Below are 12924 nucleotides of genomic sequence, written 5' to 3'. Positions count from 1 at the left end.
AATTTTGCTTAAAAATTAAGCGGTTTCGACGTCTAGTTTACATTTAATATCTCTTTCAACCATGTTTGGATGACTACATATCAGAGTGTAGCAGGTCCTGGTTACACGTGAAAGGGTGGTCACTGACATGTAAACAAACTTTAACCTGGACCCACAGACGTCCTTTATCCTGCAAATTAGCAAATCTATGCCTATGGGGTGGTCATTTTCTGCATTTCAATAGCATTGGATTCAGTAATTATCTGTTAAGAAATACTATAAAATCATACACAAGCAGTGGACTAAGTGTGTCAAACCAGACAAAATTTAAAATAGACCCTCTGTATTATGGAACGAAGTCATGACGAATCGGTCATGTTTACTGAAACAATTAGATGAAAAGCGATACTATTTGAAGGGCGCAATTAACGTTACATATTAGATACAAAAAATGAAGTGGCCTACCTCTGGAGACTCATCTGGCAGACCAAACACTTCTGCAAAGTCTGTGGGATTTTTCCTCAGAGTCTGGTCAGCAGGCAGAGTGTTGTCATTGTAAGATGTCACGAACTTAAAGTCACTGGTTCTAGACCCTGTTGTCAAGTAGGCGTCATAATTATAAGTGCTGCGTAAAGTTCCAGTGCCGTCAACATCTGCGTAATTAGGAGGGAGATAAGCGCTGGGGATGGCAACTGCTCCATCAAACAACAGTCTGGGCTTCCTCCTGCGACAAAACCTCACACCCAGGATGATGATAATGAAGGTCAGGAAAAACGTGGAAACGGACACCAGCGCGATGATCAGATAAGAGGTCAGTTTAGAATTCTTCTCATCATAAGAAATATCCTTCAGTTCTGGGACCTCAGCCAAGTTATCAGAAATAAGTAAATACATGGAACAGGTGGCAGAGAGAGAGGGCTGTCCGTTATCTTTCACTGCCACGATAAGGTTCTGTTTCATGCTGTCAGATTCAGAAATGTCCCGCTGTGTCCTGATCTCTCCGCTGTGGAGACCAATACTGAAAAGTCCCGGATCAGTGGATTTGACTATATGATAGGACAGCCAGGCGTTCTGGCCGGAGTCCGTGTCCACCGCTATCACTTTGGATACCAGAGAGCCTCCGTGTGCAGCTTTGGGGACCAGCTCGGTCATGAAGGAGTTGCCCTCCGGGGCGGGGTACAGTATCTGAGGAGAGTTATCATTCACATCCGATATGAACACACTGACGGTCACGTTGCTGCTGAGCGGAGGAGAACCATTGTCTCTGGCCATCACGTGCACTTTAAAACTCCTGAACTGTTCATAATCAAACGACCTCACGGCGTGGATCACCCCCGTGTCTCCGTTAACAGATAGATAAGAGGACATCGGGGCTCCGTTCACCTCACCAGGTAACAGAGAATAAATCACTGTACCGTTTTGTCTCCAATCGGGGTCTCGAGCAGTAACGGAACATAAAGTGGAGCCAGGTTTGTTATTTTCAGTCACATACGCGCTGTAGGACTGTTCCTCAAACACAGGTGGGTTGTCGTTGATGTCTGCTACAGATAACTGAACAGTTTTAGAGGAGGACAGAGGTGGAGAGCCCTCGTCAGTGGCAGTGATTGTAAGGTTGTAATCAGACACTAGTTCACGGTCCAGTTGTCCTGTAGTCACCAGAGAATAGTAGTTTTTAATAGAAGGAACCAACTTAAAAGGGACATTTTGCTGAATGGAGCAGCGGACCTGTCCGTTATTCTCAGAGTCTCTGTCCTGCACATTAATGATGCCCACCTCTGTACCAGGTGACACATTCTCAGGTATGGCATTAGTCAAAGATTTCAAATGTATCACAGGGGCATTGTCATTTACATCAATAAGATCTATGTAAACCTTAGCGTAGGAGCTTAATCCTAAACCATCTTTTGCCATGACACGAAGTTCAAATGAATTCTTCTTCTCAAAGTCTATGCTGCCAATTAATTTAACTTCCCCAGTAGCCCTTTCAATAGAAAACAGTTTTCCATCAGTTTCTGAAACATGACCAAAGTCATACCTAACCTCACCATTAACACCATCATCTGCATCAGTAGCACTCACTGTGATCACAACAGTATCTAGAGGAGAGTTTTCAGGCAGACTGGCTTTATAAACGGCCTGGCTAAACACTGGGGCGTTATCATTAGCATCCAGTACCGTGATGTACATGATCACAGTACCTGATCTCTGTGGAGAACCACCATCAACAGCTGTTAGAAGCAAATTAATCTCTTGTTGTTTCTCTCTGTCAAGTTTATTCTCTAGAACAAGTTCAGCTTTATTAGCATCAATCATTAGAATAAAATTTTCATTCTTTTGTAGGCTGTACCTCTGAACTGAATTTTGACCAATGTCATCGTCATGTGCTTCCTCTATTACGAAACGAGTGCCCTTTTCCGCCGACTCACTTATTTCCATTCGAATTAAATCCCTTTTGAATTGGGGGAAGTTGTCGTTGATATCTTGAATATGTAGATTTATACGATGCAATTCCAGTGGATTCTCAAGTACAAGATCCTGGGATAAAATGCAAGATGGTTTAGTGCCACAAAGACTCTCTCTGTCGATCCGCTCAGCGACACTTAAATCCCCGGTTTTCAAGTTCACAACACAAAATCGTTCGTTATTCCCTTCTGTATCAATACGAGCCTTGCGAGTTGATAGTGTATTTATATCCAGACCAAGATCTTTGGCTATATTTCCAATGACAGTTCTTGGTTTCATCTCTTCTGGGATAGAATAGCTCACCTCGGCACATACATTTTGCAGCGCAAGGAGACAGACGACAAAGCGAGAAACCAGGCCAAGCTTTGAAAATCCTTCGTGTTCCATTATATAAAATGAGAAATATCCGCTGAGACAAAATATTTAAAAGGTACTTCGTTTAACTCGGTAATTCGTTTAAGATGGACTAAATCAGACAAATCCAAAGCCAGAAATCAGCATCGTTATTCCACAGCCGCAACATAACTGGAAACACAGCTTGAGAACAATGGGTGGAGACGGTATGCTACACGACATTGTACTATCTCTCGTAAACTGGCAGACAGCGACACAGTGTGTTCGTTTGAAATTGAGCAGGTGATAAAATGCGAAGCACATGTTTGACACATGTATAACACGCATAGACATTTGATGTAAAGATACTGAACGGGGCTTTCAAGACTTACTTGCAAAATGTAAATAATACTATTCCCGTTTTCTGTATACATTTAACTGACATATGGGTCTTTAAAGGGAACCGATATACCGGTAGCAACGTATACAGACATGCCTTAGAAATGCCTCCCGTGTAACAACCTACCATGATTTCAGCACCATTGACAGAGCTTATTAGGATAAATCAGGAGATCAGCAAAAACGCCTGTTCCTAAAAACACTTCAAGAGAAAACCACCATGCATGGCTTCTAAAAAAAAATGTATTTCTTCTTCAATGGCCCACGAAACTTAGCAGCCTGTTAAAACATTTATATTCCAAAAGAAATATGCGCAAAATAACAGAATAACGTCAATGCTTCCGTGGCAGAACTCGGCGACCACGAACAAAAAGACTGGTGTTGGTCGGACTTAACACTGAAATGTGGTAAACTTGTAATTTTGTACAAATATTGGGGGTGTTGCTAGTACGCAAAAGTATGCCTGGGTCCAATTTAACACAGTCAGTAAAGCAGAAAAAAGGCCAATTTGTGTGAAATTAAGCATACTAACGAGAAAGCACAATTGATAATACTTAAAGCAGCAACTCTTAACCAGCATAAAAACTAAGTAACTTGTTGCGGATGAGTTGTAGCGCTGTAGGAGCATTGTGTTGTCTATTGCAGGTCTATAAAGGGTCCAATATATCACGAGGGTTATTTCTGCAATTCCGCAGATGGCTGTCTGCCTTATACTGATGAATGTGAAGATTTTAAGCCACTTCTTTCCGAATAATTTACAGGTACATGTTATAAAAAAGGAAGGGAGTTCTAAAGATGTAAACACATTTGAACTAATGTCCTCGAGGTTATTTAAGACGCGTTTTAGGCTGCATTACATTGAATGGGTTTTATCCAGTTTATTTAAATATTTAGATGAGCAAACCTATTAGAAACACTTAATACAACGCACCCTAGTATCTTCGCCACAACCTCCACTTTCAGGCAAAATATCAACAACAATTAAAAACTACGTTTCACACAGCAGAAAATATAATATTTACTATTTTTGGAATGGATTTCATTGCAAGATGTACCTATTTATACTCACATCTGAATGCAGACTGTTTTAATGGTAACTTGCTTAACTTGAAACCATCTGGAAAATAAGATGTTTTAGAAGTATTTGGTATAGCTATAAAGTATGACCATGGTCGGCTCCATTAACAGTATAATTATAATAATAACAAAATAATCCAGTAAGAATGTCTGAATTTGTCTTGTGTGCGGGACCATGGACAGCGACACTTCATTAAAGGGCTGTAAAACAAAATTCCATCAACTTATAATAGAAAGTATAATAGGCTAGCAAAGGATGCAGAGGCAATGTTACAAAAGCAAACAGTCTAAACCATCGGTCCATGTTTTCCCATTCTCAGTATATACAAATTCAACCTCTTAATATTAGAGTTAGCTTGTGCTTAATTTACATAATGAATCTTCAGTCATTGAATGATTATATAAGGAAAACAATTTAAGACTATGGTTAGACAATGTAATGACTGATTTTTTCTTGTCTTTTGATTAAATATGTAGACTTATGTGATATAGCCTATATGTGTGCTTTACAGTCACAGGTGAATAGTAGCTGAACTCTCATGTGAAATACAAAACCGTTTATTCTTAAATTCTTACCTGTGAAGAATCGTCAGAATCACCAAAAGCTTCGAGAAAGTCTGATGGACTTTTTCTTATAGTCTGGTCTGCAGGGAGGGTGTTGTCATTATAGGTACTGACGAACTTAAAGTCACTGGTTCTAGATCCTGTTGTCAAGTAGGCGTCATAATTATAAGTGCTGCGTAAAGTTCCTGTGCCGTCAACATCTGCGTAATTAGGAGGGAGATAAGCGCTGGGGATGGCAACTGCTCCATCAAACAACAGTCTGGGCTTTCTCCTGCGACAAAACCTCACACCCAGGATGATGATAATGAAGGTCAGAAAAAAAGTGGATACAGACACCAGCGCGATGATCAGATAAGAGGTCAGTTTGGAATTCTTCTCATCATAAGAAATATCCTTCAGTTCTGGGACCTCAGCCAAGTTATCAGAAATAAGTAAATACATGGAACAGGTGGCAGAGAGAGAGGGCTGTCCGTTATCTTTCACTGCCACAATAAGGTTCTGTTTCATGCTGTCAGATTCAGAAATGTCCCGCTGTGTCCTGATCTCTCCGCTGTGGAGACCAATACTGAAAAGTCCCGGATCAGTGGATTTGACTATATGATAGGACAGCCAGGCGTTCTGGCCGGAGTCCGCGTCCACCGCTATCACTTTGGACACCAGAGAGCCTCCGTGTGCAGCTTTGGGGACCAGCTCGGTCATGAAGGAGTTGCCCTCCGGGGCGGGGTACAGTATCTGAGGAGAGTTGTCATTCACATCCGATATGAACACACTGACGGTCACGTTGCTGCTGAGCGGAGGAGAACCGTTGTCTCTGGCCATCACGTGGACTTTAAAACTCCTGAACTGTTCATAATCAAACGACCTCACAGCGTGGATCACCCCCGTGTCTCCGTTAACAGATACATAGGAGGACACCGGGGCTCCGTTCACCTCACCAGGTAACAGAGAATAAATCACTGTACCGTTTTGTCTCCAGTCGGGGTCTCGAGCAGTAACGGAACATAAAGTGGAGCCAGGTTTGTTATTTTCAGTCACATATGCGCTGTAGGACTGTTCCTCAAACACAGGTGGGTTGTCGTTGATGTCTGCTACAGATAACTGAACAGTTTTAGAGGAGGACAGAGGTGGAGAGCCCTCGTCAGTGGCAGTGATTGTAATGTTGTAATCAGATACTAGTTCACGGTCCAGTTGTCCTGTAGTCACCAGAGAATAGTAGTTTTTAATAGAAGGAACCAACTTAAAAGGGGCGCCTTGCTGAATGGAGCAGCGGACCTGTCCGTTATTCTCAGAGTCTCTGTCCTGCACGTTAATGATGCCCACCTCTGTACCAGGTGACACATTCTCAGGTATGGGGTTAGTCAAGGATTTCATATATATCACTGGAGCGTTGTCATTAACATCAGTGATATCAATTATCACTTTGGAATCAGAGGAAAGTCCATAACTATCTTTGGCATCGATTCGCATTTCATATTTAGAATCACTCTCGAAATCGAGTGGCCCTGTGACTTTTATCTCTCCAGTTTTACTGTTCAATGAGAAAACTTTTTTAGCCCTTTCTGAAATGCGGCTAAATTCATATGTCACTTCTCCATTGACTCCTTCGTCTGCATCAGTGGCACTTACTATGATGACAACAGTCTCAAGGGCAGAGTTTTCAGGTAGACTGGCTTTATAAACCGCTTGGTCAAACATAGGGGCGTTATCATTAGCATCCAACACAGTCACGTGTACAATGGCAGTTCCTGATCTTTGTGGATTACCACCATCAACGGCCATGAGCACGAAATTTAAATCGTGTTGTTTTTCACGGTCGAGCTCGTTATCTAACACCAACTCGACGTTCTTAGACCCATCAGTATCCTCTCGAACAGATAAAACAAAATGTTCATTCTTCTGTAAACTGTATTGTTTAACTGTATTTTGTCCGATGTCAGCGTCATGTGCTTCACTGACACGATATCGAGCTCCTTTGGCGGCTGATTCTCTTATTTCCAGTTTAATGTTATCCTTTGGAAAAACAGGTGAATTGTCGTTTACATCCTGAATGAGCAGTGAAATGCGGTGCAGCTCCAAAGGGCTTTCTAGGACTAATTCGAATTTAAGCATACACGAAACCTTCTCCCCGCAAAGCTCCTCTCTGTCAATCCTTTCCCTCATTACAAGATTTCCCGTTTTTAGATCAATATCGCAGTAATGCTGGTACTTCTCCTCAGTATCAAGACGGGCTTTACGAGAAGACAATTTTCCTACTTCTAGTCCGAGATCCTTGGCAATATTTCCAACAATGGATCCGGGTCTCATCTCCTCTGGAACAGAATAGCTGAGGTCTGCAACGGTGGTGTCGACTAAAAGAACAAATCCATAGACAAAGCTCCACAACGATTGTCCTTTGAGGTCCATTGTTTCTCTCGTATTATGATACGAACACGCCAATCTTCATACAGGCGCCGATTAAATCAAAACGTTATTGCTACAGTACGTATAGCCGCTCCTACAACAATGGCAGGCCTGTTTAATGCTGGTGGAGTAGGTGGAGAAATGAACCTCCCCATATCTGCAAGTAAGCAGCGACGCCGTGAGTTTATTTGGAATATTACAGATTTATAACTACTGGACCAACATAGGATGCCGCAGTACTGCCATGGTGTTCTCAACACTGCAGCGTAATATTTCATTATTAACACACAGAGAATGTTTTGCCAGGAAGGTTTTGATATGTTTGTAATAGGTGTATGCAGAGTAAACACCGTTCAGCACCATGGACAGAGTCTGAACGATTAAGAGTAGACCAACAGATTTCCTTCATGTAACATTTATGCTCTTAAAGTTTCTGCACTGACTATTCAACTAGCAGTACACTGTCTCCTGAAAATTGCGTTTATATATTACTAAATAGGTTTTCAATTACGTTGCCGTGAACACGTAATGACTGCCTGGATTATTTTCACAGGCAACGAGTTTTCGAATAAATTAAGCAGTACATTTTCGCGTGAAAGATTGTGGTTTCCGTTAAATGTCAATAGATACCTCGTGTCTTGAGCTTAAATCCATTGCGGACTTTTTATGTATTAATCAAAGACCATAATATTTCCCTAACCGTAATCAAGTGCTGCCAGTTCCTGAACATAACCACAAAAACGTATAATAATGCTGTAGCGACTACGAGCGGATATTGTATCCCAAGATCTGATATTACGTTGTCACTGAACATTTACTTGTTTGTTCTGTATCAACATTTTTGCGACTTGCCAGATACTTTCATTAAAAACATTGCTCATTATGTCGACAGCAAACGGGATTATGTTCCCCTGTAAACGTATTCCTGTTACAAATTAGTAGCATACAAGCATAATTTCTAGGACACATGATAGCATAAAAAGTAATTCTGAGTTAACATCACAAGTGACAGGGGAAATATTACAACATTATTAAACAAAGAAGCCAAAAGCTTGTTTCCATTTTAAACAAAATATGCCACCTATCAGTGGCTACAAAATGCTTGTATCTTAACAAGTAGTGAGGAAATAATAAGCTTGCTTGTTTTCCTTTTTTCTCAAGAAGTCCTTTAGTGGATTCAAAACAAAAAACAAATAGATTGGAATATGAAATTCAAAGGCATATGTGTTTTTTTTATTATTTCAATAGCATTGGATTCATTAATTATTTGTTAAATACTACAAAATCATACTCAAGCAGTGGACTAAATGTGTCAAACCAGACAAAATTTAAATGACACCTTCTATATTATGGAACGAAGTCATGACGAATCGGTCATGTTTACTGAAACAATTAGATGAAAAGCGATACTATTTGAAGGGCGCAATCAACGTTACATGTTAGATACAAAAAATGAAGTGGCCTACCTCTGGAGACTCATCTGGCAGACCAAACACTTCTGCAAAGTCTGTGGGATTTTTCCTCAGAGTCTGGTCAGCAGGCAGAGTGTTGTCATTGTAAGATGTTACGAACTTAAAGTCACTGGTTCTAGATCCTGTTGTCAAGTAGGCGTCATAATTGTAAGTGCTGCGTAAAGTTCCTGTGCCGTCAACATCTGCGTAATTAGGAGGGAGATAAGCGCTGGGGATGGCAACTGCTCCATCAAACAACAGTCTGGGCTTCCTCCTGCGACAAAACCTCACACCCAGGATGATGATAATGAAGGTCAGAAAAAAGGTGGAAACTGACACCAGCGCGATGATCAGATAAGAGGTCAGTTTGGAATTCTTCTCATCATAAGAAATATCCTTCAGTTCTGGGACCTCAGCCAAGTTATCAGAAATAAGTAAATACATGGAACAGGTGGCAGAGAGAGAGGGCTGTCCGTTATCTTTCACTGACACAATGAGGTTCTGTTTCATGCTGTCAGATTCAGAAATGTCCCGCTGTGTCCTGATCTCTCCGCTGTGGAGACCAATACTGAAAAGTCCCGGATCAGTGGATTTGACTATATGATACGACAGCCAGGCGTTCTGTCCGGAGTCCGCGTCCACCGCTATCACTTTGGACACCAGAGAGCCTCCGTGTGCAGCTTTGGGGACCAGCTCGGTCATGAACGAGTTGCCCTCCGGGGCAGGGTACAGTATCTGAGGAGAGTTGTCATTCACATCCGATATGAACACACTGACGGTCACGTTGCTGCTGAGCGGAGGAGAACCGTTGTCTCTGGCCATCACGTGCACTTTAAAACTCCTGAACTGTTCATAATCAAACGACCTCACAGCGTGGATCACCCCCGTGTCCCCGTTAACGGATACATAGGAGGACACCGGGGCTCCGTTCACCTCACCAGGTAACAGAGAATAAATCACTGTACCGTTTTGTCTCCAGTCGGGGTCTCGAGCAGTAACGGAACATAAAGTGGAGCCAGGTTTGTTATTTTCAGTCACATATGCGCTGTAGGACTGTTCCTCAAACACAGGTGGGTTGTCGTTGATGTCTGCTACAGATAACTGAACAGTTTTAGAGGAGGACAGAGGTGGAGAGCCCTCGTCAGTGGCAGTGATTGTAATGTTGTAATCAGATACTAGTTCACGGTCCAGTTGTCCTGTAGTCACCAGAGAATAGTAGTTTTTAATAGAAGGAACCAACTTAAAAGGGGCATTTTGCTGAATGGAGCAGCGGACCTGTCGGTTATTCTCAGAGTCTCTGTCCTGCACGTTAATGATGCCCACCTCTGTACCACGTGACACATTCTCAGGTATGGGGTTATTAAGAGATTTTAAATTTATTTCAGGTGGATTGTCATTAACGTCGGAGATTTGAATGATAACTTTGGACTCTGAGGTGAGGCCATATCCATCTTTGGCGTCAACGCGCATTTCATACATTGACTCCTCCTCGAAATCCAAAGGCCCTATTATTTTAATTTCTCCTGAGGTGTGATTTAAAGCAAATACTCTTCTTCCTGATTCTGAAATGCGACTTAATTCATAAGTCACCTCACCATTTAGACCTTCATCTGCATCAGTTGCAGCCACTGTAACAACTACAGTATCTAGAGGAGAGTTTTCAGGCAGAATAGCTTCATACACGGTTTGGCTAAACACAGGAGCGTTATCATTAGCATCCAGGACAGTCACATGCACAGTTGCAGTGCCAGTTCTTTGAGGGCTGCCTCCATCTAGTGCAGTAAGCAGTAGTCTCAATTCCTGCTCCTCCTCGCGGTCTAACTCCTTATCCAACACTAGCTCTGCAAATTTACCCCCATCTGATTTTGACTGAATTTTAAGCACTAAATAATTGTTCGCCTGTAATGCATAGCTTTGAACTGTGTTTTGGCCAATATCTACATCGTGCGCCTCCAAAACACGGAAACGAGATCCTTTTAGAGCGAATTCGTTTATTTCTATCTTGATTTCATCTTTAGTAAATACAGGTGGATTATCATTAATATCATGTATTTGTAGTGAAATGCGGTGCAATTCAAGAGGTGCCTCTAAGATCAAGTCAAATTTAAGGATACAAGATGCCTTTTCGCCGCAAAGCGCTTCTCTGTCAATTCTTTCAGCTACAATCAAATCTCCAGTGTTAAGATTTATGTCACAGTACCGTTTACGGTTCGGTTCGCTGTCAATGCGGGCCTTCCGAGCAGATAACTTCTCCACGTTCAGCCCAAGGTCCTTTGCTATATTTCCTATAACAGATCCGGGTTTCATTTCCTCGGGAAAAGAATAGCTCACGTCTCCATTACCGATGTGAATCAACTGAAGAAAGACAGCAAAGCTGTAAAGCAGGCCCGTCGCTGAATATCCATTGTCTGCCATCATGAGACAAGAGTGGAAAACAACTCAACAACGTTGAATGGTGTTAATTATCCCGGTATGAAAATCTGGTCCAATATCAGTTACATTTGCAAACAGCGTATATGTAGCGAATGGTTGACCAAAGCACCTCCAGAACTGTAATTTGACAAGGAGATTGAGCTTACAGTGACAAAGCACGAGCAAGGGGTGGAGGTGTTTTCCTCTGCTGGTGAACAGCGACACTATGAGTTCAATTTAATCTCTGCATGTGAAAGATCAACACTTAATATATACAATATAACTAACTGGTTTATTTGTTAATTTCATCATAATTCGGTACCGTAAACACGAACAAGGACATGTAATGGATATTTGAGTCAATTAATAGTTATTTAGGAGTTTTACTATAATAAACACATACTATGTATGGAGAAAAAAAAAATCAACAAATTGGTTAAAAAAGGCCATGTTTAGTATTCGATTTAGAAAGAAAAAAGACAATAGGAAGCCAACCTGCAAATCAACCGTCTTTAAGTTGGCTCAAACCATTTTATCTCTGGCTGCAGATGAAAAATATTACTTTCTGTAAATTCAGCATCAAGTAAAAATGTCATACTTTCTGGCGAGGGTACCACTGATGTGCAGAAAAGATAAACCAAATTCACACAAGGTATTAGAGAGATGAACAGTAGCGGTATCTTAGAGTAGAATAGGAAGTGTAAATAGGATAGAGCTAAAAGGCAAACTAAAGGCTACAATTGAAAAATTATACACAAAGCCTACATTAACACATGACAGCCATTCATGTCCTTAGACAATATAAACATATACCTGAGAGCTACACTGGAAAAAATAGCCTTAATCAAGTGTCTTGCTATAGAATATGTTCATAAACTTAGCGATCTATCATGCTCATTTGTACTTTAATGATGTACTTCCATTGTTGTACACGCAAAACATCTACATGGGCAGGAAATAAATTATCTCTAATCCCTATTCAGAATCAACACATTGACAAGAAAGGAGAGGTTACCTGGAATCATTCTCGAAATCCCTATTGCACTGCATACAACTACCATATCTGGATACATCCAGGGCAAGGGCACATTTACAACAAGGAGTAAGATGCAGGTTTTGATGGCCCAAGGAGTCTTTAAGGTTCTACTTTGTAAAATTTAAAAGGGCTATCATGAATAGGGATCAGTTCTTAGAATGTGTCAATGAGTGTCGTCATATCCCTCTAGTGTTAGCTTGTGGGAGACCTGAGCATTATCTTCTCCACTGAAAACACATTTGGGGACAGGCATGAAGATTGGGTAGATTTTTTTATGTCTATGCTTGCTGGTGTGCTCATTATTGATGTAAACTGGTGGAATCAGTCTCTCTCACTCTACTAGTGTATGGTTTGCACTTCTGCTTTGATTTAGTTTTGTAACTGTGATCTTTGTACATAGCAATATATGTGGTCTCATGAATTTCCTGCTACCAACATTTCAATGACTTGCATACTTGGCATTGTTCATTTTTTAAGTTACATTTTGGTTAATCAGTCTTTGGTTGAAGTCAAGGGTCTTTCCTTCATTTGTTTTACCATCCTTTAAGTCTGTAGAAAAATAGATTAATCCATGTGTCACAACAACAGTTCATCGTAATCAAACAAGCACAAAACATATCCAAGGCCACTTCACTTGTGTCCATAGTTGAGACAATGGCTGTTTATTACCATAACAAATGCATATGTATAGCTTAGCGGTGTGGCTAAAAAAATAACATTTTTAAGCCTTGATGAGACACATTTACCAAAAGATTATTAATCAAAATATTATTTCAGACTAACCAGCCTTTTATAAATGCCACTCGATTT

At 41.0% G+C, this 12924-nt stretch overlaps 2 protein-coding genes across 13 annotated transcripts in view; both read right to left on the bottom strand.

The window, feature by feature from the left end:
* The window catches only part of LOC137189417 (protocadherin gamma-C5-like), a 316496-nt gene that overhangs the window by 276002 nt on the left and 27570 nt on the right, over positions 1-12924 (bottom strand). For 2 of the 12 annotated variants that reach the window (XM_067599252.1, XM_067599273.1), the window contains exon 1: positions 445-2844. The exons of 8 other annotated variants lie outside the window; for them this stretch is intronic. In XM_067599252.1, coding sequence (XP_067455353.1) covers positions 445-2829 — 2385 coding nt within the window. In that variant the 5' untranslated portion in view covers positions 2830-2844. Of the gene's footprint in view, positions 1-444; positions 2845-4827; positions 7244-12924 lie in introns of those variants that run through there. 2 more of the 12 variants (XM_067599245.1, XM_067599265.1) reach the window with 2 other exon arrangements.
* LOC137188822 (protocadherin beta-16-like) lies at positions 8655-11249 on the bottom strand. Its single transcript, XM_067598400.1, has one exon. The coding sequence runs from the start codon at positions 11082-11084 to the stop codon at positions 8655-8657; it is 2430 nt and encodes an 809-aa protein (XP_067454501.1). The 5' UTR covers positions 11085-11249.

This window comes from Thunnus thynnus, chromosome 9 (genome assembly GCF_963924715.1).
Source record: "Thunnus thynnus chromosome 9, fThuThy2.1, whole genome shotgun sequence".
NCBI classification, from domain to species: domain Eukaryota; kingdom Metazoa; phylum Chordata; class Actinopteri; order Scombriformes; family Scombridae; genus Thunnus; species Thunnus thynnus.
The sequence above is the reverse complement of the archived record's forward strand: the minus strand, read 5'-3'. Positions and strand labels throughout refer to the sequence as shown.

Bases quoted from the DNA above. Each gene is read 5' to 3' on its own strand.
- LOC137188822 (XM_067598400.1), bottom strand. From the start codon at position 11,084: ATGATGGCAGACAATGGATATTCAGCGACGGGCCTGCTTTACAGCTTT.